This window comes from Pollicipes pollicipes, unplaced genomic scaffold (genome assembly GCF_011947565.3).
Source record: "Pollicipes pollicipes isolate AB1234 unplaced genomic scaffold, Ppol_2.1 Scaffold_7228;HRSCAF=8575_pilon_pilon_pilon, whole genome shotgun sequence".
In the NCBI taxonomy this organism is placed as follows: Eukaryota; Metazoa; Arthropoda; class Thecostraca; order Pollicipedomorpha; family Pollicipedidae; genus Pollicipes; species Pollicipes pollicipes.
In genome coordinates, this window is record NW_023597032.1 from 149386 (window position 1) to 175833 (window position 26448).

The window sequence follows — 26448 nt, forward strand, 5'->3', positions numbered from 1 at the left end:
CATGGACACTCTAGGGTGACTCACAACGGCGGTGTTCACAGTTAGCCTCTACTATTTATAATTTGGTACTCTCGTCCCTCACTGGGCGCGTCCAAACTGCGTCACTTACGTCAAAATATGAGCGTTGTTGCGCCATTATTTGTTTGGAGTAACAAAGTGGGGGCTGGCGGAGTCGTTCGTTTTGTACAACAGGTTTTTGTTTAGGTTATTCTGGAGGTAGTGACGTATGTTGATAACGTTTTGCTTGTGTCAGCTTTCACGTATCTATGCGGGGTCTTGTTTTTATGGCTGAATTGTTTAGTAACCGAAGTCAGGTTATTTGAGCGGATCTGTGGGAACATTTACAGATGAAGCTTCTGTTAACTTGCGATTTCCGGATTTTATAAGGTAGGTGTGTGGGGAAGTTTTTGAGAAGTGTTGGCAGTAGTTGCACGGACTATTTTAATGCCACTTGATTCACCCCAACAGCATTGCAGCCTGCATATGTTTTGAAATGATTCCAGCTTTTGCTGTTGATTTCACCAAACTGGGGTGATATTTAACAGATGTTATGATTCAGGGATATGACTAATAGTTCATGTGAGAGGTGAGGGTTGGGCATTCGAGGTGCATTATTGAATAGGCATCATACCCTAGTGTCTTGTAATGCATCCAGCTGAAAATTAGTGTCTCAATGTCACTTGCTCTTCTAGCAGAAAGTGTGTATCACTGATCAGGTAGCCAGATATGAACTTGAACTGAATACACATTTACATATAAGCAGTCCTGTGAGCTTATCTATTGTTTGACTGTGGGAATATGAAGACAAGTTACTTGCAATCATATGAATCAGTATTTTGGAAGAAAACCATGTTGGTGCTGTTACTATGGTTGGGCTGTGGAGAAGCATCATCTAATGTCAGCAGTGATGTAGTTTCCATTCCGTTCAGTGCTCCATTCTTTCCTCCTGTGCCTCACACCTGGTCTGCAGCTCCCAAATTTCAGAAGGATGTGGTGTTATCTGGGTAGGTATCATTGTGCCTGCTTAGTTGTAGGATGGGCCTTTGTCATTTTTTATAACCATGCCCAGCACCCCAATCTCATTTCACATAACTATATCTCTGATTGTCAGCATTAGCCTTCTATCTGTCATAATCTCTGCTGATAGCATTACAAGAGAGCACATTTTGGAAACCACAATGCTTTCCCTGCCTACCTATTGCATCACACATAGCCTGTTCAAATATGCTTCTAATCCTGCTTATGTTCCTGACTCCTTTGCTCTTGGTAATCCTGTTCTTAAGTTACCTAACAGCCTAAGCTTTACTAACTCCTCACACCACTGCCAAGCAACTGCTATTCCTGGCAAAAATATTAGGATTTCTTTACTTATTAATACTAATGCGTACTTGACTAATAGGACCTCATCTCTTTTGTCATTGATAGCTGATGCCAAGTGTTCCAATATGATACCATATGATATTCTTCATCCCTGAGGAAAGCAGAGTTGTGAGTACAAATATTACTAGTATGCCTATTCCCCAACATATAGATGATCAGCAAGGTCTCTAGCTGAAACTCTTAGGAGCATACAACCTAGGCTCAAGGCATGTGCATGCCAGTTAGTTGTGTGTGAGTGTTGGGCTTGCCTCCAAAAGGTTACCACTAACTACCACATGTGCCACAGATGGATGTGTGAAGTGCTGCATGTGTCACTACCACGGTCACCTTTGGTGTTTCATTGTTCTTTATTTACAACATGTGCTCAGTGTGTTTCCCAGTTACACATTGTCTTTTCAGCATGCCACATTCTTTTTCCTTGCTGTTGCTAAGTGATTGACTTCAAAAACAATTCTTGTGGTGAAGTGGCAAAGAGCATTGCAGCATGCTCTCCTGATTTGTTTGGCTTCATCTTTTTTTTGCCAGAAGCTATCACTAAACACTCAAAATCCCTGTAAAATTCTTCATTGGTGTAGGTCTTTGTACTATACAGTATTAATGTGTGTTACAATCAGAACATGGTCATGGAAGCTGTCTTATGGTGGTGGTAACTGGTAATATTCATTGTGTTATAGCAAAACACAGAGTTCTAGTGGCTATGTGACTGGTCTCAAGATTTCCTGGTATCAAAAATCTGCTTTCCAAAGCAAATTTTTGGCATACTGTGGAAAAAAATAGTACTCTTAGTTGACCAGATTCCCTTAAAATCTACCATTTTGTGAAAGGCCATTGGGTATTAGTATCAGAACTATTACCTTTGTCTAACTGTCTGAGATGTTTTGATTAATATGTTGGAAAGCCATTGGTTATGATACAGTGATACTGGACATACAATGCAAGGTGAATTTGAATAAGGTGGGAACTGTGCATAAGTACTGACAGAATGGTGTCATTTATTTTATTGTGTGTGTTTAGTATAGAAGTATGTGTAGAATTATGAGAGTATTAAAGTATGTGATGTGTTTTACAGTATTTTGAACCAATTCTGTATTCATCTTTTACTGGGACAATGTCAAAATATTCCACCATAGCTTCCTCTAGAGTGACTGAGTGGAACAAGAACTGTCATGCATGTTGCGCATAGACTTTCATGTCACATAAAATCTTTCCCATCAGAATTCCATTCCATGGTAAAATGAGACACATGTATAAAACATTCCAAACTGGCTGGAGGAATGCACCAGAATACACCACACATGCACACACTGTGAATGTAGATCTGATGCATGATTTGCTGGGAGTGTAATATTTCTGGTCTTGTCTTTGGGGCCAAGCCTTAACAGTATATTTTGATTTGTCAGCAGACTTAACCATTTAGATGCAAGCAACATATTTGGTCACTCCAGCACTGTCATCACATGTGCAGAAACTGCATTGCATTTCTTTTGTGCTGCATTTGCCATGCATGTTATCTGACCATATATTTAGTTTTTCCTGTGGGTTAGTTTAACTTTTCCCTGGAATTTGCTCATACCACTTTCTTGACCAGAGACGTTTTATGTCAGAATGTTGCTTCAGTGATGGTACATCTCTTGGAATATCTCATCATATTAGGCACAGACCCTGTACAGTGACTGAGCTGAGGAAGTAAATGGGATGTCATGTGGCACCCTGGGGCTTAAGAGTTTGAACAAAAATTGTATGATCTTGTCAAACTGGTCAGATTTTGTGTGTGTACTCAAGCATTTTTGTGATGTGTTAGCCTAAATGTAGGCTTTACAGGAGTTAAGTATGCATTATTGATGCTTGCATGATTTAAGTGCTGCTAGGGCTGAAGTCACAATGTACAAGTTCCATTATTAAGATCATTCAAGATTTGTTGAAGATGAAAGGCTGCTATTTGAGTTGGCATATTACTTAGTTTCTGAGAAAAATACTAATTCAGGAGGAGTTTTGGTCGGCATAATTACTTTAAGATTATCAGTTATTGATAGCAGTGTAGACCAGCATTGGAAATTCTAAAAATGTCTTGGTAATGGAGTACAGATTTTCTATAGTGGAGTACAAAATATCCAAGTGCTGTGGGTCATTAGGATTTTTTTAGGCTATATTTGAGAGATACAGTACAATGGGTGGTACCCAACAAAAACGCCACTTTTCATATACAGCAATTCATGTAAAAACACTTAAAGTGAAAGGAAACATCAGTATTGAACATGACACACTGAAACAACATGGTCTCAGTCTCTGTACTACAGAGCACAGGTGCACATATATGGGTTTGAGTTTATGAAAGACTGTGTATTCACCCTCCAAAATGGTGGCTGGTTACGCACCAGGCTTATACACACTCGAAGATGGAAGGTTGCTATGCGCCAGGCTTACGCGCCTTCCAACATGGAAGGTGGCTGCGATACGCACAGCCAGGGAAAAATGATACACAAAAAATATTAATGAATGTGCCACAGATGGCTACCTACTTGTGCTCCGCCACTATCACGCTACTCACGCCCCACCTGCTAACTAGTTTTAAAAATGGCTAAACACTCATGCCCTCTATGTCCCGGACAACGCACAAAGCCCGCACTCCCCAGCCAAATAATAGAGACAGGCAGCACTCTCAACCGAACCGAACCAGTGCAAGTACAGTGCCTGACAGACCCCGGTAAGCCGACCATAAGTGAGCAGAGTTAGTCACCCTGCTGACTTTGGCGAATAGTATAATATATATATGGATTTTGATGTGCTTTAACCCATATCATTGAGAAATATGAAAGTTAATGTTGCAATTCACTGATGTTTTTTCCTAATAAACCCTTCCACTTAATTTGCCAGGCCAAAGTCATGGGTTCATGTTACTCTGGTGTCCTGATGTCTGCTTGGGCGAGATGGCTGTCTCCGAGCAGTTTTGTGGCTATTTATATTAATGTGTTTTGACTTTAAAGGAAATTTTTGTGAAGCCTGAGTGACCATCTTTAATTTCACACCCTTAAGTGACAAATTTGATTTGATTGAAATCCCCAGCTGCCATAACATTTTTGTATTCCAGATACCAGGAAGTGGCCAAAAATCCAACTATGGGGTGGTTCTGGATGAGTACTAATAAGTCGTTTGTCATAATCGTGATGCCCATCTCCATACAGCTTTCCTCCAAATGTTTACCAATCTGTTCAAGGCATGAGCACAAGCAGAATATGTATGCTCTTGACAATTCAGTCAGGAGGAGGCGAATCATTAAAACCAATTGGAAAGTTTTGCCATGGTCAACCTCCAACCTGAGCTGGGGGGCGTGCGCAAGCCGCAAAATAGAGACGTTTCCGACGCTGAATTGCGAGTGATTCTCTTATTTGCATGGCCATGACACAGTGGTGGCGTGTGAGTAGGCGGCCATCTGTGGTAGGTGCTTTGTTGTGTGGTTTTCTGTTACCGTTCATTGCATCCTTGGCAATTAATGCGGTTCATTGTCAATGGTAGGTTAAGTCATGTTCAAGTTTGAGTTTGTTTGCATAGGGGGTGATAGTGAGAGGTTCGCTTATCTTCAGATGGATATTCTGCTACTCGTTTCTCATTTCCCGGTATTGTTCAAAGGCAATTCCATTCAACATTCACACCCTTTATTTTTTACATTTCCATGCATGATTTATTATATACCTAGGGGGCAACACAGGCTGCTTGCTATTGGGCATCTTGGTCTGGTAGGTGCAAGATTTGTGCTCTTACAGATAGCAATACATGGCTCATGATGGAAGCAGCAAGTCTCAAGCTGTTGCACCTTCTGGTTTAATTTTGTCCTGAAACAGAGATGCAATGAGTTTATCCAGAAGCTGTTTTGTCACGTCATGATGGAGTACAAAATATTGCATTTTACTGAGTCATAAGCCAGGAGTACAAAATCTCCTGGTATGCATTATACCAGGAGACATCAAGCTTTCCAACACTGGTGTGAGCCGCATGTGAAGACGTTGGCCCTGTATGCGTGCTGGCCGAGCCGGTCCGGTAGAGGTGTGGTCACGCGGCGGCTGCGGGGACGGATCTGACCGTGGAGCGTCTGACCGGACGGCGGCGTGCGCACACAGACGAGCCGGCCGTCGCCCGCCATGGACCGGGCGCGCGCACAGGAGTGGGAGAAGCTCCGCAGCACCATCGCCCAGTGGAACGACAACCGGCTTGACCTGTTCGAGCTCTCCGAGCCCGACGAGCATCTCAACTTCCATGGCGTCATGCGGTGAGCTGAGGGCCGACCGACCGGGCCGGATGGCTGAGCACGGCTGAGGGATGTCGTGTAGGCCTCGTGACAGGGAGTGCGGCCAACGCCGGCCCCTTCTTGGCCTCCCGAGGTATTGCGGCCTGTGGTGAATGCGGCGACGCTCTCCGGCGCACGAACCCGTCTTCCCGTCAGTCAGGGTGTCCTTGATACCTCGCGCATATGCAGGGGCCAAGTTAAACTCCTTATACCGACTGTGTTGCTGGAAGGCTTCTTCGCTTTGAGTCGTCTTGTCCATTTTGCCGGTCTTGCGAGAGCAGTGTGGCTGTTTGGAGACGAGTTTCGTCTTGGCTGCAGGTTTTACTACCAGGACTCCGGGCAGAAGGTGTCCACCAAGTGCATCCGCGTGTCTTCGGACGCCACGTCGGTGGACGTCATCGACACCCTGATCGAGAAGTTCCGGCCCGACATGCGCATGCTCTCCACCCCGCGCTTCGCCCTCTACGAGATCCACGAGAGCGGCGGTAGGAGGAGCGCACGTCTGTGACGTCATCAGTGCCGGCGCTGGGTATTCGGGACATTGCGGGGTCGAGTTTGTTGATATTTGATAGGCATCATCTATGGAGCCTTTCTTCGTCTGATTGTGGCACTTGACATGCCTCTTGTCGTTAGTGCGTCCAAGTAAGCTCAGTAAATATTGGCCTATCAGAAGTGGACACGCCCGCTAATGTGTCGATGTCCCCTGAGCCACCTGGTCCACATGTCCCCTGAGCTAATGTGTCAATGTCCCCTGAGCCACCTGGTCCACAGGGGCCCCCTTGCTTTCCTTTGAATTCCTCTCACTTTCCCCACTTTCGACAACCGCCAACCCACCATTGTGCCGGCCGTGGCTGGTGAGGGTGAGGGTGGCGAGCCGGGACTGAGCGGGTGCCGGCCGTGGCTGGTGAGGGTGGCGAGCCGGGACTGAGCGGGTGGCGAGCCGGGACTGAGCGGGTGCCGGCCGTGGCTGGTGAGGGTGGGGGGTGGCGAGCCGGGACTGAGCGGGTGGCGAGCCGGGACTGAGCGGGTGCCGGGCCGTGGCTGGTGAGGGTGGGGGGTGGCGAGCCGGGACTGAGCGGGTGCCGGCCGTGGCTGGTGAGGGTGGGGGTGGCGAGCCGGGACTGAGCGGGTGCCGGCCGTGGCTGGTGAGGGTGGCGAGCCGGGACTGAGCGGGTGGCGAGCCGGGACTGAGCGGGTGCCGGCCGTGGCTGGTGAGGGTGGGGGTGGCGAGCCGGGACTGAGCGGGTGGCGAGCCGGGACTGAGCGGGTGCCGGCCGTGGCTGGTGAGGGTGGGGGTGGCGAGCCGGGACTGAGCGGGTGCCGGCCGTGGCTGGTGAGGGGTGGGGGTGGCGAGCCGGGACTGAGCGGGTGCCGGCCGTGGCTGGTGAGTGGTGGCGAGCCGGGACTGAGCGGGTGCCGGCCGTGGCTGGTGAGGGTGAGGGTGGCGAGCCGGGACTGAGCGGGGTGGCGAGCCGGGACTGAGCGGGGTGGCGAGCCGGGACTGAGCGGGTGCCGGCCGTGGCTGGTGAGGGTGAGGGTGGCGAGCCGGGACTGAGCGGGTGGCGAGCCGGGACTGAGCGGGTGGCGAGCCGGGACTGAGCGGGTGGCGAGCCGGGACTGAGCGGGTGGCGAGCCGGGACTGAGCGGGTGGCGAGCCGGGACTGAGCGGGTGGCGAGCCGGGACTGAGCGGGTGCCGGCCGTGGCTGGTGAGGGTGGGGGTGGCGAGCCGGGACTGAGCGGGTGGCGAGCCGGGACTGAGCGGGTGGCGAGCCGGGACTGAGCGGGTGGCGAGCCGGGACTGAGCGGGTGGCGAGCCGGGACTGAGCGGGTGGCGAGCCGGGACTGAGCGGGTGGCGAGCCGGGACTGAGCGGGTGGCGAGCCGGGACTGAGCGGGTGGCGAGCCGGGACTGAGCGGGGTGGCGAGCCGGGACTGAGCGGGTGGCGAGCCGGGACTGAGCGGGTGGCGAGCCGGGACTGAGCGGGTGCCGGTCGTCCCGCAGAGGAGCGCGAACTGGCCATGAACGAGCGGCCGCTGCACGTGCAGCTCAACTGGCACCAGGACGACCGCGAGGGCCGCTTCCTGCTGCGCAACCTCAACGACAAGCCCTGGGTGAGTGCCGACGGCTGGGCGGGCGTGGAGAGGGGCCGGGTCGGCACCGGGATCGGGTAGCGTCGGTCCGGCGGTTGTGTGGGTAAGAGTTGGCCGAGGCGCGGCTGGCGTGGAGAGGTGCCGGGTCTGTACCGGGATCGGGTAGCGTCGGTCCGGCGGTTGTGTGGGTAAGAGTTGGCCGGGGCGCGGCTGCCGTGAAGAGGGGCCGGGTCGGCACCGGGATCGGGTAGCGTCGGTCCGGCGGCACGTGTGGGTAAGAGTTGGCCGAAGCGCGGCTGGCGTGGAGAGGTGCCGGGTCGGTACCGGGATCGGGTAGCGTCGGTCCGGTGGTTGTGTGGGTAAGAGTTGGCCGAGGCGCGGCTGGCGTGGCGTTCGAACCGGAACGGACCGGGACGGGCTGTGTGGATAGGTCTGGGCACTACAGCAGTGCTTGGTTGAGACAGACTCACCTAACGTCCAGGAGACGTGGGGTTCGAGGGTTCGTAGAGGGTGCCTGGCCTCATATTTGCACTGGCCGGATATCACTGCCTGACCACTATATATATATATATATATATATATATATATATATATATATATATATATATATATATGTATATATGTGTGTGTGTGTGTGTGTGTGTGTGTGCGTGTGTGTGTATGTGTATGTATGCACAAGTTCAACTTACGTATATAACTTAAAGTTATAGATAATATATTTAACTTTTGTCATTCAATGGCAAATGTGTATTTACTGACATGTTATCAACAGAAGCCATTCGATTGCTTTTGTCACGTGAGTGCACCATAAATTTATTGATGCTGGCAAATGCATGAACACGACTAGCGAATGCCCAGAGCGTCACCGCGCAACCGGCACTCGTTCAATCGTACGGCGTGCCCTGAAATATTGCTCCAGGTGGCCCAGCACGTCCATCACCCTGAGGGATGCAAGCAATTTGTCGTTGTTAATGACTTCGAACAGCGTAACTGACGGGGGGATTGAGTTCACATTAAATCGACGAAACCAGAAACCACTCGACAAGAAACCGGCCCATCAACTTCTTATCGAAATCAAATGTCTCCGCCATCTCCGTCAAGGTGGACGAAAAAGTTTCGCAGGGCATCATTAGGACAAATATTGCGCCGACTGACGAAGACACTAAAATAAGACTAACCATCTATTACAAGAGCAGAATAACTACTAGCCTTGCAATGAAAAACAGTCTGACATGACCCAAAACCAACTAAAGCTCACCAATATACAGGGCGTCCCGAAATTCATGCGCGGTTGTATCGTTCTCACTAACAGAGAAAATAATTGAGACCGGTTTATTATGTATCGTCATTGTAATCCCCACGCAGTCGTATACACTGCCGCATGCGCTCCGGCATGCCGCACATGAGGTTGTCGAGAGTCTCTGCTTTGACCCTCCGCCACGCCGCTTGCACGTTTTGGAGCAGGATCTTCTGTGAAGTGGCCGGCGACATCTTGCTGAGTTCCTCCTTGACAATCGCCCAGAGATAATCGGTCGGCGACATGTCGGGGCTGTTGCCTGGCCACGTACTTTTCTCCCAGAAGCTCGGGAAGTTGGTGCGGCACCAGTGCTGGGTTTTCCTGGCGTGATGAGCTGCAGCACCGTCCTGCTGGAACATCGCCCGGGACATGTCTGGCAGGAATTTAGCCTTGGTTGGCGGGTCATTCTCCTTCCTGTGCTGCACCGCCGAGGCTGCAGTCTTCTCCAGCACCCTCTCTGACGTAGTCGTCGGCGGTGACCGTCTGCTCGTGCGGGACCTAGTGCAGCTCAGAGAGGCCCTCCGTAGCTCATCATGCCCCAGACAAAAATCTTTAGCGGCTGCTTTACCGTCTCGGCGATCGGCACCTCCGAGCTGTTGTTGGCTTCAGACCCGGTCGTTCTGGCTGTTCGGGGCTTGGAAGAGCTCGAATGGCGACTTGTCACTGAACAGGGACGCGTCTCCGGTCCTGAACGGACCAGTTCTTTGCGGGCCTTTGTGAATTCCAGCCACTTGCGCTTCTGGTCCACGGTAAGCCTTGCTGCAACCTGAGCTTGAGCGGCTTCATTTGCAGACTGGTCTTCAGATACGGTGTACGGGCCGACTGGGAGGCTGGGTGCTTCTCTGCCGTCACTTCTCTCGCCAGGGTTCTCGTTAAGTGGCGCCTTTTGAAGGCCGACTTTGCAGTGACGATCTTCGCCATTCGGCTCAACCTGTGCGACTTTCGAGCGTCTCCTGAGCAGTCGTGGGCCAGCCAGCGCCTAATCGGCGCTACGTTGACGCCCAAGTCCCTGGCGGCCTGCACCTGGGTCATGCCGCCCTTGACTATCCCAACCGCGCGGTAGGGGATCGATGGCTGTGCTCTTTCACCATTGGCGACACGTGGACTCGACGCGTTAGCTATCTCGAAGGGAGCGACCTCTCCCGCCCGTTACCGGCTGAGGTCAGGTCAGCCGCTAGGGTCATGTGATCGCCTGACACGGTGGGATGCCCTGGGGCCGAGCGCGGTGCAATTTCACCCACCCAGCGTTCTGGAGAGGGGAAATAATAGGCAGCACCGACCGCGCATCAATTTCGGGGCGCCCTGTAGTGTATGAATTTAAATGTCCACACGGGGACTGCCGGTACCGCAACCAGTCCTATATTGGAATGGCCAAAACATTCCTGTCACGACGCGTGAGTGCGCCTGCAGGAGCGAGCGCCAGGCCGACATTTGCGCCAAACCCACAATCAATAACTTCCATGCTCTGACCTGACTGAAAACACTTGTTAGAAAATCAGGTCCAAACAAGCGCCCTCTACAAGTTCTCGAAACTATCCTCATCAAGGAAAGAATGCAGCATTTAAACAAACAGCTTAGGTCATGCATCACTGGACCTTTTCAGCCACCCAATGGTAGCAGGGTAATTACTTTCCATGGTGTCCACCTGGATGAAAAAGTGATGTGCGTATGCTTTTATGCGTATTGTTGTTTGGCCACATAGTCGGACATATATATATATATATATATATATATATATATATATATATATATATATATATATCAGATATGAAGTTGTGATGATGTGCATCCCATTTGTGATGTGTGAATACGAGCATGCATTAAGGAACTGAATGTATGGTAGCTGCATGTGTCCAATATTATTTCCTTGTTTTAGTCCTGAGACCACCCGGTGAATCAACACTAGATGAGGGCAATTTTAAACGGAACTTAGTAAGCGGGAAAAAGAAAGAAATGAAGAAGAAAGGGAAACTACATAGATGAAGAGCAGTAATGAAAATGATTTCCAGCGTCGCTGAAAAAACTGTACACAGGTACGTCTGGGTTATCGAGCGTTTTTCCACAACAGAAATATGATTTGCAACCTCTCAATTGCGTTCTGAATTACAGTTTACACCTGTTTTGTTCCATGTAGTTCTAAATCACGTTTTTCTTGCAGATAGACGAGGGGGTGTATCTGGCGTGAGTGGCACTGTGCCCAGATAATGATCATGACGCATTGGACCAGGCTATGCATGTTTGTTACAAGTATGCTTGTCAAATGTAGCCACTGTGTGATGCTTTATCATGCAGACTGCTTGTGTTGTGTCTTGGCTTTGGTAAGCATAATCCAAGTTTTTTGGATGAACTAGCATGTATCCACTATTCCTTTTCCATCCTGCGTAGTTATTTTCTCTCTCGCCAGCTCACCATGTATATTCACATCGTGTTCAGGGCCTGTTGTATCCGGCTGAATGGCGTGACCGATCCCGAGCTGTTCAGTTTTTCTCCCCGTCCTGCGACTGTTGCCGAGGGGCGGTGCTCGGCTGGCTCGCTGCTGGTGTCGTATCGCATCCCCGTGCCCGACATGCACTGCGCCCGGCGCATGTGTTCTGCCGTCGGCGCCCACGTCACCCTTCCGTCGCCGAGGTCACTGCATCACGTGGGTGCTGTGTCGGGCGCGGCTGCGGGACCAGCGGGCGCGCACGTCACGCCTCCGTCGCCGACGGTCACTGCATCATGTGGGTGCCGTGTCAGGCGCGGCTGCGGGACCAGCGGGGCGCGCACGTCACCCCTCCGTCGCCGGACGGTCACTGCATCACGTGGGTGGCTGTGTCGGGCGCGGCTGCGGGACCAGCGGGCGCGCACGTCACCCTTCCGTCGCCGAGGGTCACTGCATCACGTGGGTGCTGTGTCGGGCGCGGCTGCGGGACCAGCGGGCGCGCACGTCACGCCTCCGTCGCCGACGGTCACTGCATCATGTGGGTGCCGTGTCGGGCGCGGCTGCGGGACCAGCGGGCACCCACGTCACCCTTCCGTCGCCGACGGTCACTGCAATCATGTGGGTGCCGTGTCGGACTCGCGCTCGCGCCGGCCGCGGTCTCACGCCGCCCGCTCACGCCGCGCCCTGCCACCGCAGAGCTGCCGGAGACGAGCTTCACGCGCTCCATCAGTACCCGGAGGCAGGTTGATGCGGCGCCGCCGGCAGCAGAAGCTGGAGAAAGAAGCTGCAGCAGTTCCGCAGCCGCGACGGCGGCCCCGACACGGGCGGCACGCTCAAGGTGAGCGGGCTGGCGCGGCCGGGGGCGGCGGGCGCGTCTCCGGCCGCCCGGCTCCCGGGCGTCCTCACGCTGGCGGGGCTGGCGCCGACCGGGGGCGGTGCGCGCGTCTCTGGCCGCCCGGCTCCCGGGCGTCCTCACGCTGGGCGGGCTGGCGCCGACCGGGGGGCGGCGCGCGCGTCTCCGGCCGCCCGGCTCCCGGGCGTTCCGCCCGCTGGGCGGGCTGGCGCAGACCGGGGGCGGTGCGCGCGTCTCCGGCCGCCCGGCTCCCGGGCGTCCTCACGCTGGGCGGGCTGGCACCGACCGGGGGCGGTGCGCGCATCTCCGGCCGCTCGGCTCCGGGGCGGTCCGTACGGTGGGCTCTGCGGGCGTTTTGCCGTTCTCTGGAGATAGCTACGCCTGCGCTGTGTCTCGCGGATTGGCTGTAGTTGATGGAGAGTGCTGGGCGGGACTGGCGTCGTCGGCCAAGTGGAGATGCCGTGCTTTTGTCGGCTGTGTTTGTCAGTTTGCGGAAGTGAGGTGTTCAGTCCGCCATTTAATGATCTCTCTGAAGGCATTTCACCGGCTTTTACTGTTGTTGATATAATGTTTCTGGCAGTGACAGAGAAAACACTATAGATTCTCTGACTCCTCGGTGCCGAACCACGGAATTTAAGCCTTGTCAACAACAGCCACCGAGTTTGCTTGTGTAGTTCACCGATATATTCGACCCCTGTGCCGGCTTTATCGTGAACAACAATGTTTCGGGCAGCACAAGTTACCACGTGATCGGCCTTTTTTGTGTGGCAGCTTGCTGTGGGGGAAGTTGTGACTTTACCTGTAGAGGGCATGCTGGCGGGCTCGTCAGATCTAGTTGGAAGACAGTCGATGTCTTCCCCCTGACGCACGCAACGGCTAGTTGCCTATTGCTAGCACCAGTCAGGCGCTAACAATGACGTTCAAGAGGAGTCTTGGCGCTGACGATGTTGAACTAGTTGGTTTGACGACAAAATATATATATATATTATATATATATATATATATATATATATATATATATATATATATATACCGCCCTGATGACGCGTCCCCGTACAGATGTGTGGGCCGTCCGGCACATGTACGGCGAGAGACTGGGCTGCCGATTCAACCACCACAGTATGGCCGGCGTGATACACCAGACGGGAGGCGTGTGCGGTGCCACGCCGCGGCGGTTCAGAGTGTGAACGCACGTCTCGCTCCCTCACCGTCACACCCCCGGCAGATATACGGCGAGGAGTCTGTGCAGCGACCGTGCCGTAACAAGACGCTGCTGCTTGTCGATCAACGACAGCGCCGCCTCGGTGGTGGTCGAGATGCTGCAGAAGTACTGCAAGTACCGCGAGGACCCCGCTGACTACTGCCTCGTGCAGGTGGGTCGGCCGTCCGCCTCCGGCCGCGCAGCGGCGGCGGCTGGCGGCCTGTCGGCACCGCCGACCGCGAGCGCTGCTCCCGGAGACGGCAGTGGAGCGCCGGTCCGCGCCCGGCTGGTCTGTGTCCAGCCGTGTATGGCCCGCAGCCAGTCGCGACTTGCGTCGCGTGGGTATGTCTTTTGCGGGGTGACGGAAGGTATCGCTGTTTCACACTGACACCGCCGAAACAAATCGTTGCTGGTTTTTGGATGTGTGATTGGTATGTTTAGATTTACGACACCTTTGTGTAAACATGCTGAACTTGGTCGTCGGGCGGTACTTGTGGCGTCCTGTTTGTAAGCGTGACGGTGTGTACGCGGCGGGTATTGCCCCTCATCCCCCCCCCCCCCCCCCCCAGCACCGCAGAACTCCTAGTTTGGCGCCAACAATTCGAGAAGTTGAGATTACTCATCGTGACTTATCAAGTATATTTCAAGCACGCAGGCATGCATTGAGACCGAACTTCATTTATGAAATGCTTGTATTGAAAACAAACTCAAAATTTCTTAGATGTGTCACTTGATCTTGTCAGCCATGTTTTATCACCTGAGGGTATCAGCCATATATTATCACCGAGGATATCAGCGGTGTTTTATCACCTGATCTTAGCCTTGTGTTATCACCCGAAGATGTCAGCTGTGGATTATCATCGGATCATATCAGCTATGCGTTATCACCTGATTATATCAGTTGCGTGCTATCGCCTGAGGATATCAGCCGTATGTTATCACCTGATCATATGAGTCATGTGTTGTCACCTGATCTCGTCAACCTGACGATGTCAGATCACCGAGATCACAAGATCACCTGAGGATATGAGTCGTGTGTTATCGCCCGAGGATGTCAGCGGTATATTATTACCTGTCCATACCAACTGTGTTATCACCTGATCTTATCAGCACGTGTTATCAGCTGCGAGTCTCAGCCATGTGTTATCATCCGAGTGTATGAGCAGTGTGTTCGGGCGGCAGGTGGTGACGCAGGAGCCGCAGCAGGAGAGCCGCGAGTACCGGGCGCCACCGGCCCGTTCAACGAGTACATCCTGGAGGACGACGAGTGTCCACTGGCCATCCTCATCAGTCACCCGCCGACGCCCGGTCAGTGACGGTGCGCCGGCCTTTCCGTCGCGCCGGTCCGACCAGCGCCCCTCCTACGCCTGCGGGGCGGGACAGGGCTGGGTGGCGTATGTGCTGATGGAAGGGGAGGACTATATTGGCGTAGTCAATGTTTGCTAATGGATGTCTGTTTATGGCATTAGTATTGTATTTGTCACGTATATGATGGAGACTTCCCTGTCCATGGGTGTTTGTACAGTCGGCTTGACATACCGCAGATTCAGTATGATTTTGATTGAGGACGTTTACAATTAATGACTTATTTTTGCCTGCAAACTACCTTTCGTCGTCAGCTGATTGTCGGTTGTGTTCCTGTGACATGCGATGTCTTGCGGGGTGCTAGCGACGCCCCGTTATTACCGCATGAAATAAGTGTGCGGAATCGTTCGCATTTCAAGTTAAGGGTTATAGCTCAGTCAAACATTGTTCACCGGGTATGACGTGGCAGGTAAGGTGTTTTCGAGATGCGCACTAGGTGGGTAAAGCCCAAGGTGCCTTCCAGTTATTCCACCCGAGGCGGGCATTATCCATGTTTTTCAGTCATCAGTCAAACTTGAGCCCTATTTTGCGCTTAGGACAGATGACATTTTCTTTTCGTGCCGCTGAAGCTCTGCTGATTGCTCTCGGTTGATGCAAGCACGCACATTATCCGGTAGCTGGGTTTGTGTTCTAGGGACTCAACAACCCAGTACATCCTGTTGCGAGATATAATCTGCTGACTTTGATGGGGAAATCCAATACAGAGATCCGCCAATGTCTGCAGCATTGTTAGGCGAATCGGCCCGTTGGTTCTGAACGGTGAAGTAAGCCGAGTCAGCTCGGTGGGAAGTCGTCCTAGGGGACCTTCTGGACCGGGTACGGGCGTCCCGCGATGGCAGCTTCATGGACGGCGTTCTCTGTGAGATTGGCCGGGGGTTTGTGGTAGCAGGCCGTGTCTCGTGGGACTGAAAAGCAGCGGTGCTGCTGCCAATACTGCACGTGGTTTGGCGCGTGCATTGGCGGGACTGATCAGCATCGCTCGATCGCGTCCGCTGGCAGGCCGCTCTGATGAGATCGTCGGATTTAATCACGGTGTCGTCTCAGGCTGAGAGGTCTCTTGACTTGTGGGGTGCGGAGGTTCGATCAGCCGTCGGCGAATCGCCGCCTCAAGCTTCAGTATGTTGGCACGCCTAATATGCTGTTAGAGTCGGAGAACGGCCGTGTGTCATCACCGCCAGCGTTACCGGCCGAACCCACGTGAACCGTTGTGTCGTCTGCTCCCTGCGAGGTGTTTAAAACTCGCCTGTGATCGACTGGAGTCGAGCCGTCTGGGCGCGCTGGGCTGTGGTGGACCCCAACGATGCGGCGCCGCCCGCCCGCCGCGGGCGCCGACCCCTGACCTCGTGCCGCTCACCCCTGGTCACCTGAGGTCACGCCGGGTCAGCAGAGGCCTGTCCACGACTGGCCCACGGCGGTTCTGGCAGCCCCGGCCGCGTCTGGCAGCCGCTGACGGCGTTTCCATTTAACTGTCCGCCTCCAGTCAGCGGCGCTCGGAGGCGGGCGCAATCACTGTCCCGTCGAACGGAAAGCCGCTGGGGTCGCTGACGGCCCGGCGGTGGAGTGGGGTCGCCCAGGCTGCTCCGCTGCGCACGTCCGCCAAGATTCGCCGACGCTGGGGATGTCTGTCGGCGAACCCTGTCCAATTCCGCACTGCTGCCCTCGGCCAGCGCGCCGGCTGCCACCGACGGCGCGTTCGCAGCTGTTGCCGGCCGGGCGAAAGGTCGCGGCCGCCCGACCCCAATGGGCGTGGCTGCTCTCTGGACACGGCCGACGCCTCTCGCGTTATCGGTGAGGAAACGCTCGCACACTGAATCGGCGTCGGTCGCTGCGCGTCTCGGACTTCGAGCGGTGGTGACACCGGGCATGTAGGCCACGGGACTGCGGCCTGCCGGACAGATTCAGCTGGCGCCGGTCGCGTGGGCCCTGCGACCGACGTCCACGGTCAAAGCGTCGTCTCCCGACCGTCTGGCTGCGCCTCTGGGACTCGCAGCCGCCTCGTGGGCCGCCCGCCGCCGCTCTGGCAGACCCGCCCTTAGTCCGTCTTTCCAGGCGCGGCCGGGCTGGCGTGGTGCGTCGCCGCGGCGCGGCTGGTGCTGGCGGCCGGCCGTCACGCGTCTCCGAGCCCGGGCGGTCCGCGGGAGAGACGAGCTGATTCCGGGATCGACCCGGGGATCAGCTCGGCCGTCTCCGGCCGCGGCGCTGGCGTGCCCCGTCCGTGCGTGACCTGATTGCGACCGGCCGGGGCGACTGTAACAGGCTCGTGGACGGCATCGGGGCGGGGGTCGTCTCAGGCCCGCTCGGTGATCAGCCGGGGTATCGACCGTCGCGCTGACAGGGTGGACACAACAGAGCCGTCCTGAAGAACAAAGCGGATAGCGTCGACTGCGCCGGCGGCCGTGCTAACAAAGGCACGGGCCTGCAGCCGTCGGCCGGCGTGGGGTGGCCGACATGCTGTTGGGAGCCAGACGCGACCCGTGCCGCGGGTCTGGGCGCGGGTGGCAGTCGCTCTCCGAATTAAGGCGGCGGTGCAGAACGCCGGCCGGCCGCGGCGTCCGGAACCGGATCGCAAGCGAAGGGGTAGCATGGTCAGTGGTCATATGAATCCATTCCTGCAGAATAATTTAGGGCCGGCCCTGTTCATGGTAACATCGACGGTTGGATCCATGTCCTATGTCAGGCATGCCGACTCATTCCATCAGACTACTGGTGCTTTTTTTGAGTGTAGCATGCTCAGAATGGAATTCCGGTTCCCTCAGTCTGGTGACGGTGGCCACCGCGCAGCCGCGCAGTGGCACCCAGAGAGGCGGTCCGCAGTGGCGCACCGAGTTGGTACGCTAAAATCGTCGACGGTGGCCACCGTGCAGCCGCGCGGTGGCACCCAGAGAGGCGGTCCGCAGTGGCGCGCCGAGTTGGTACGCTAAAATCGTCGTCGGCGCTCACCCCTGCGACCCCCGCGGCTCCGTCAGACGCCGGCCGGACTTGTGTGACGTCTGCTCGAACGCCTGCGGTCCGGTCTGCCTCTGTTGAGCTGCTGCTGCTGACTTTTCGCACGAGTGAGGTCTTCTCGCCGAGCTGAGCGGACCTCTCAGCCGCGGTCCTCTGGGAGCGGGCCGTCGCCGGGGTCCGTCGAGCCGGACGGCGGTGCGTCAGGAGCCCGCCGCGCTCTTGCCCCCCAGACTGCGCGTCGGCCGGCTGGGCGCGGCGCCGGCGGCCGGCGGCAGTGGTGCGCTGGCGGCACCGCCGGCCGGACACGCAGCCGGCGAGCGGTGTCTGGCGCGGCCGGCTCGCCTCTGCGGTCCTCTGTCCGGCGACGGCGCCGAACACGCCGGCGGCGCCATGGCGTTCGGTGAGTGCCCCCCCCCCCCCCCCTCCCCTGCCCCGCTGGCTAGCCGTGGAACCGGCCGCGGCGGCGGCTGGCGGGCTTTGGAGGTCCGCTGGGCGTGCAGGAGGAGGGGTGGTGTCGACAGGGGTTCGGGAACAAAGTCAGATAGCAGATTTGCAACGGAAAAATGCACGGAGAAGGGACCGCACCTAAAATGAGTAATTGAGATACCAGCGGCTCTGTGAATAGCCGGCATTAGCGCCTCCTTTGTAAATCGTCGCGCCGTTTGCCTTGGCGTTGCGACTTTAGCGGACTAACCGGCCCCATTAATATCGTCATCGTTTGGCGTTGTTTATCACTGGCGCCCCCGGCGGGCCGCACCAGAGGGGGAAGTGTGCCGCGATCAGGCACGGTTATCCGACTGCATGCGTAAACACGCGAAACTGACCCCGGATTCTCGTGCTTGACATTCGTCTTGGTCGCCCCGCGCCGTCTCGTGCTTTATCAGATCGATCGCCCTTGCCTGGCCACATGCGAATGCATCGGTCCGCTCTAAACGGTTAGTCGTCCTCTGCTGAGGGTCGGGTCCGGCTTTGTGTGCCTGGCCTGTAGCCGCGCTACGGGTCAGAAACTGAGAACGGACAAACGGTGTTCAAGGCTTTTCCCCCATGCAACGACGTGGTCGAAATGCTAAATTCCGCAAAAGCTGGAAAACTTGTTTTGGGAGTTTGTTCTCGCGTCCTTCTGTCGGTTTGGTGTAGCCCATGAGCCTAGCTTGGCCCGACAGGTTCCCTCCGAACACAGTCTTAAGTGTGATCGATATGGGGATAGCAATTTTGAATAGCGTACGTCACGCCATCAGATATGTGTTGGTGTAACAGGAGCGTGGGATCACGCCACAACGGTCGATGGATATTCGTAAATAATTCATTGATTTCCCGCATTAAACCTAGCTGGGCTTAACATTCGGAGGTGCGAGTCGTGTTTTTGGAATTGAATCATCATGCAGCGAAAGAAAATTATCTCAATTGATGCAAAACAATTTGCAGTTGACACTCTACAAAAAGCGAACGTCGTTGAGTGCAGAATCCAGCTGGACATGACTCGGGACAGGTCAGCTCTCCGGAGCATGCTACGCTCCATAAGCTTGGACTCAGGGCTTCCAGCTCTCGCCGGACGTATCAAAGCGTCATGAATCCGGCTGCTGAAAAGTGACCATGACACCGGCGCGGTGTGGAGGCCATTCAGGAAACCCCACCCTTTGAGTCCGTTATCGGGAGCGGTTGAATGCTAGAGCGGCCGAGAGCTCCGGGCCGGCCGGCATCGGACCATCGATTCGGGAGCTGTGTGTGCGGCAGCTCACGCTCCTTTATGGGCTGCGCCGGCCGCCGCCCCGCCCCGTCCGCGCCGCCCGCATCGGTCGGCCGGATGTGGCGCACAATGGTCGCGGCCGACGACTTTTCACGGAGCGGCGCTGTGGGCCCGACCCGTGTCGAGCCGGTGTGGAACGCGTCTGGGCGCCGGCGCGGTGGGTGGAACAGTATGAGGCCCGCGGACGGGGCCCCCTGAGCACACGGTCGCTTTGGTCGGACCGCTGCAGGGTTGGTGTTGGATGTCCAAGGTCTCAAGCCAGCGGCTTGTGCGTGGTCTCTGTGTCGGTCGCTACCATTGAGGCTCCCATCGTGTTGGTGTGTTGTTGGGCGCTTTTGTCGGTGGTGGCGTCTTCCCAGATAATGTTCTCTGATAGTTTTGAGCAGATCGTGTTCGATCAGGTTTTCATGCTGTTGCAGTGTCGTCCAGTTTCGCACCGTTTATACCATCATGTTGGCGAGTTTCTGGCGAGGTAGCATCTATCACTTGGTTTAAGTGTTCCTGTCCGGGATGTCAGACCGCTGGTGTGATCCTGCGCCATGCCTCATTCCGCGGACAGCTGTCGCCCGTCCCCAGGGTCGAGTGCAGGGCCTGCCGCCGGCGGATACGGCGGCGATGTCACACGGTCCGATCCGCTCGGCTCCGTTCCGCTCGGCTCCGTTCCGCTCGGCTCCGCTCGGCTTTGCTCGGCTTTGCTCGGCTCGGCTCGGCTCGGCTCGGCTCGGCTCGGCTCGGCTCGGCTCGGCTCGGCTCGGCTCGGCTCGGCTCGGCTCGGCTCGGCTCGGCTCGGTTCGGCTCGGTTCCGCTCGGCTGGGAGTGTGGCGTGACTGGGGCGTCTCCCAGCCATTGCCAGTGCTGTCCATGCGACGGTCGGTTATCGTCGCTGGCGCTGCCTCTGGCACGGCTCGCAGGTCCCGGCTGTCGCCCCGTCACGCTCCCAGACTGGACTCCGCTCCACAAATACCCGGCGAAGGCAACAGGCCGGCTGTGGCAGATCTAGTCGCCACCTTCAGTAATTCGGTGCTGGGCGATCCGGTCAGAAATCTCTTTAGTTCTCGGCTATGGTAAAAGGCCCCGGGAGTGTCTCGAAGCTGGCTACTGCTTGCAGTGTTAGGGTGCAGGGCCCGGCCAAGGACCTGCAGAGGACTTGCCGGCCCTGACCAACCAGCGCTGATAAAGCTGCGCCCGACCAACCTAACACCTACTGAACCGGGAAGAGCCGCAACTGAATCCAGACCTAACAGCGACTGAACCCGGACATAGCCGTGACTGAATCCAGACCTGGCAGCGACTGAACCCGGAAGAGCCGCAACTGAATCCAGACCTAGCAGCAACTGGGCCCAGACGTAGCCCCGGCTGAATTTAGACTGAGCAGCGACTGAACCCGCACTGAGCCCGGCCGGTTTTGCCCAGGCTCGCCCAGGTCGGGACCGAGTCTGTCGGAGCTTCCCACCTGTTCTGTGGACGCCCGCCACCGTCTGGTGCGCGATCGTATCCGACGGGTATTTCCGGCTGTCGGCTGGCAGCACGTGACGTTTTTCACCAGACCGCCTCGCCCGTCACATGCTGGCGTGAATCCATGGAGAGGTGGCTGTGTTGTGCGCGGCATTATGGATTAGCCAGCTGGCCGGCGCAGCCAACGCGTCTCCCAATCGCAGGGCTGGCAGCGTAATACAGCTGGAAATGCTAATGGAAGCGCAATAAGGGCGCCACATGCAAAGCGGGTCGTGCGCCCGTCCCTGGCATACGTCAAGCCGGAATAAGTCCTACCGAAGTTGGCGGCGTGCGGCGTGGGCGTTTATCAGCAACCCGTTGCACGATAGAGCCGCGATTTAATAGCACACGGCTTGATGAGTAAGTGTCCCATTGCAGTCGCCCGAAGCACTCTTCTTTAATTGCTCGTGTAGTAGCGAACTTGCTGTAAGCTACCCAAAGCTCTTTTAGTCAGGGTCTCTTGGTTGCTCAGGTGACGACCGTTGGAATAGCGCCCGCGTGGTTGCCGTCGTGTCCTTCAGTGCAACTACCAGCGCTGGGTCGAGGCTGCCTGGTTGAGTCCGCGGAGTGGAGTGCTCGCCGCTGCCTGTCGTCACGCCCGGCTGCCGGTGTGGAGTGCTCGCCGCTGTCACGCCCGGGTGCCGGTGTGGAGTGCTCGCCGCCGCCTGTCGTCACGCCCGGATGCCGGTGTGGAGTGCTCGCCGCCGCCTGTCGTCACGCCCGGCTGCCGGTGTGGAGTGCTCGCCGCCGCCTGTCGTCACACCCGGGTGCCGGTGTGGAGTGCTCGCCGCCGTCACGCCCGGGTGCCGGTGTGGAGTGCTCGCCGCCGCCTGTCGTCACGCCCGGCCGCCGGTGTGGAGTGCTCGCCGCCGCCTGTCGTCACACCCGGGTGTCGGTTTCCAGGCTCGATTATGTTCCACGTGCGCCGTCGGCCGAGCGACTACCAGCCGCGCAAACGGAAGAAGATCCCGAGCCAGCCGGCCGTCGCGTCCGACGTGGACCACAGCTACCGCGGCCACGACGAGGCCAGCCTGCCCTTCCTGGAAGAGCTGAACGCCGACGGCACCGACATCCGACACGCGGCGCCCAGGTAACCGCCGGGGTGCAGCAGGCGCCGACATCCGACACACGGCGCCCAGGTAACCGCCGGGATGCAGTAGGCGCCGACATGCGGCACACAGCGCCCAGGTAATTGCCGGGGTGCAGTAGGCGCCGACATACGACACAGAATGCGGGGATGAGCCGAGTTGAGACATGCAGTTAACCAGACAGTCCGCCACGCTGGTAACGACAGACACCCGGCACATGCGCCCAGGTGGCATGGGCGGTCAGAGATCCGCTCAGCTTCAGCGTCCTATCAACGGTAGATACCGGGCAGACGTCGCGCGGGTAGTCACTGACATCTGACCCACGGCGGCCAGAGGTTCGCTCAGGTCCAGCGTCCTGTCAACCATAGATACCGGCAGACGGCGCGCGGGTAATCACTGGCATGTGACGCACACCGCGTCTCCAAAACAGGAGGCGGTCTGACCAGACGTTCATCTGAACTTGTCGATGCGCCATGCCCCGGTACTCGGTGTCCCGATGCGGAGTGCCCGTCGCTCGAACCCCATCGTTACAGTGGTGCGGTCCTGTTCAGACTTACAGCACGTCTGTTGTGTGTGCCGGGCGGCACAGTTTCACGCGCGTTCACAAACGGCCTGTCGCCCAGCGCCAGCCACAAACAGCCGACGCCGACACGACACGGCAAACAGCTCGTCTCCGTCGCAGCGCCTGAGATGTTCCTGGCGTGTGACCCTCGTCCTCGCTGGGCCGCAGGCGCTACAGCCTGCGTCTGAACGTGACCGAGGTGGGGAGCGAGCGGTCGCCGCAAGCGGGCGGCCAGTGCCTGCAGCTGGTCGGCCACAACGTGCACCCGCGCCACTGCGTCATCGCGCACACGGAGGGCATCGTGACGGTGACGCCGTGCGGACGCGAGGCCGAGATCTACGTCAACGGACAGCGCGGCTACGAGACTACCATCCTGCAGGTGAGAGGACGGCGGCGGCGGGCGGCGCCGGCACTGCCGGATGCACGCGGCCGATTGTGCGCCGTGGAATGTGAGGGACATTGGCGATCGGACGGCTTTGCTGTGCGCGTGTGGGGCGGCGATTGCTCTCCGTGTTCGTCACGGCATGCCGTGGTCTGGCGCATAGCATGACATCACCGCTCCGTCGCCATCGGACCGCGGCTGTCCGCTGAGGAGCGTGCAGCGGTGCTCGGCGCTTCGGAGTCGCGCTAGCGAGCCGCCGCCGTCGGCGGTGTGGCCGTGCGACGGCCGTCGCTGCCCAGCCGAGCCTGGTGGGCGCTCCGGGACTGGTCTGGTGGGACCCCGCCACCGCCGCCGCCGCCGCCCCCGCCGCCGCCGCCGCTGGCCGCCCTTTAAATCAGCGGCGCTTCTGCGAAGCCAAGCTCGGTAATTCTGGCTGGCCGGGCGGCGTCGCCGGCGCGGTGTGGGCGGAGGCACTGCGGCGGGCGGGTAAAGACTCCCGGCGTGGCGCCGGGGCCCGCGGTGCGGGCGGCCGTGCTCGCAACGGCGGAGAGGCCAGCTGGTGCCGGTCTGGGCCGCTCGTGCGCAGTCGGCGTCACTGGCGCAGCACGGGCAGTCTTTGGTTACTGGCTGGAGGGCGGCTCACCTGTGGATCACCCCTGACCTTTCTCGGGCCGTGACCCTGTGGATCAGCCCTGATCTTTCTCGGGCCGTGGCGGGCCGGTGGCCGCACGCTTATGGATTCGTTCCAGCAGGGCCAGGCGAGGTTACAAGCTCGATACATCGAGTGGCGGCGTGCCTGATGTCGGTAGCCATGGCACCAGAGTAGTCGGTGCGCCGTAAAGCACAAGTCGTTGTCATCATAGGATTGTTGGCTTCTCTTTCATGGGATGCCTCCAATGTCCGCGATCCGGTCAAGGTCATGGCTTGACATTGAGCTTCAGGCTGTTGGCCAGCGACGGGCGCTCACCTGTCGGCTTTGATCCTTTTCACACTACGCAGAGTCATAGGTCCAGGCCGCGCAGACCCTGAACAACGGCCGAGACATTGACGTCTCTGCTATATCCATTTAGCCCCTCTGCCTACACTGATAGCTCATTCACTTTGACTTGTGCTGAAATTCGATGCTGTCGTTTGTCAGCTGTCCGGCACCGTGAGTTCTCCTGTCCTAGGTCGGTGGGACATCCCTGCATACATTGCGGTGAACGAATCCCCTGGTGGCTGGACAGCGGATGGTGGCATTCGAGCCGGTTCCTTTTGCCACCGCATCGGATTGGTTTCAGTGCGGTATTCACCGGACACCCTCGCGCCCCAGGTGCGCTGGCACGAGCGTCGGTTTTGCGGCTCTACGTGGGCCTCATCTCGTGCTGGATGTTGTGTTTTTGCACCGGACACGTAACCAGAGCCAGCTGTTGTGGCGGCGGCTGATACTGTGACTCGCTCCCGCACATGTGTAGTTCGATACGACTCGGCATTTCGTAGCCGAGTAATGAAGGCGCCCCAAAGCCGAGTTGGTATCGGCGCGTCTCCGTGACTCGTGTGTGAGCTCATGTGGGCGTGCTATCAGGGCATGATTAGGCGGCCGGCGGAACGGCCACCGCTGGCTGAATCCGCCGAGCATGGTGTCCAATACCGCTGTCGGTACGGCTGGCCCGGCCCGGATGTACCTTGGGTCCGACAGCATCGCCTCCCGTCGATGGCCGAGCCGAGCTGGGCCGGGGCCGGGGCCGGGGCCGGGACCGGGACCGGGGCCGGGACCGGGGACCGGGACCGGGGCCGGGGCCGGGGCCGGGGCCGGGGCCGGGGCCGGGGCCGGGGCCGGGGCCGGGGCCGGGGCCGGGGCCGGGGTCGGGTTCGGGTTCGGGTCCGGGTCCGGGGTCGGGTTCGGGCTCGGGGCTGTGGACGGCCGGGCCGTACTGACCGCCGGCCCCTGACCTATCGTCGAAAGGATCAGCTGCGCGTGACTCACCGCGCCACAGCTGTGATCTGCTCGATCGCGTGCGCCGCCGCTGCCCGGCAGACGGCGGCGCGCCGCCGGCCGGTCACCGTCGCCGCTGCTGGCGCCGCGTGCACGGAGAAAGCGGGTACAGCGAGCTGGCGGTCCGGCCTGAGGCGGGAGGCGCGCTCGGTGGGACACGTGACGGCCTCCCCTCCGATCGGCCGGGGTGATCCGCTCGTGCGCTGGGTGCTCCAGTTGGGACCTGTGCCCGCCTCGCCCCGTGGCATTCCGCGCTCGCCGATCGCCGCCGCTGGTTCCGGGGCGCTGCGGTACATCCACGGCGCCTCAGTGCGGAGCACCATGGAAATGGTACGACCGGTGACTGGTGTCTGACCGTGCTGGTATGCCGCACTGCGTGGTGCGCGCCTGTCACCCAGCAGGGCACGTGAGGGCTGGACGTGCCCGTCAGCTCTCGCCGCTCTCCGTGTCTGTCGCCAGCTGTCACACGGCGATATGTTGCAGTGGGGTTTGGCCGTTACCGCGCCTCGTCGTCGGCTCTGGTGCGACGACTGGGCGTGGGTTAGGCCCGTTGCTGCTTAACTGAGCCAGGCGATTTGGGCCATAGGCTAACGTGTAATTGTGCTGAACATTATGGCCACTTTGACGAATACTCGTCAGTGGCATTTCTCTCAGACCAGTGCTCCAAGTCGACCCAGTACCCACTGTTTCAATATGTACAGATCCACGCAGGACGGTGATGGCCATCCAGCGGCCACTGCTCACCCTCTCCAGTCACAGCTGACGAGACCGCTCGGCCGTCCTATCCTGCTGCTGCTCACCCTCGCCCGTCACAGCTGACGAGACCGCTCGGCCGTCCTCTCCTGCCGCAGCACGGCTGTGTCGTCCAGTTCGGCCGCTTCTACCGGTTCCGGTTCGTGGACCCGGCGCATGAGGAGCAACGGATGCGCGGTCGTCGCGACGCGGCGCGCAGCCACGAGCCCTACATGGAGAGGTGAGCCACCGCTGCCGCCCGCGTGGCGGCGCTTTCGGTGTGGCTTTTGTGGGCTGTACTAAGTCATACTTAGTCTGTGTGCCAACTCGTAGTTGTATCAACGTAAAGTTTGTATTCGGGTGTGTGTGAGTTGCTTCTCGACCGGCTTGAGCTGATTGTTTAGTACTCAGCGCGTTCGTGTAGGCTCTACTAACTGGTAAGGTGTACTTCAGTGATTGTTTCAGCGCAATGACTGATGTGTACACGGCGGTCACTGACCCGCTTAGTGACTGTGCTAGCTGCTTGCTGCTCGCGTGATTGTTGCGGTACGTCGTGGTAGCTCCGCGTTCCCCTGCTGTCACATTTCACGTTGCATCTCGTGCTCTGTGTGTTGTGGCTGTGCTGCGGTGG

The 26448-nt window shown here is 57.5% G+C and overlaps 1 protein-coding gene across 1 annotated transcript in view; it reads left to right on the forward strand.

Annotated features, from left to right (window-relative positions):
* The first annotated feature begins 164 nt into the window (after positions 1–164).
* LOC119109048 (afadin) overlaps positions 165–26448 on the forward strand; it is a 44735-nt gene continuing 18451 nt past the window's right edge. Inside the window, exons 1-10 of the mRNA XM_037232586.1 lie at positions 165–387; positions 5496–5644; positions 5981–6147; positions 7665–7774; positions 11787–11851; positions 13551–13702; positions 14709–14834; positions 21982–22168; positions 22897–23107; positions 25937–26058. Coding sequence (XP_037088481.1) covers positions 5517–5644; positions 5981–6147; positions 7665–7774; positions 11787–11851; positions 13551–13702; positions 14709–14834; positions 21982–22168; positions 22897–23107; positions 25937–26058 — 1268 coding nt within the window. The 5' untranslated portion in view covers positions 165–387; positions 5496–5516. The remainder of the gene's footprint in view (positions 388–5495; positions 5645–5980; positions 6148–7664; positions 7775–11786; positions 11852–13550; positions 13703–14708; positions 14835–21981; positions 22169–22896; positions 23108–25936; positions 26059–26448) is intronic.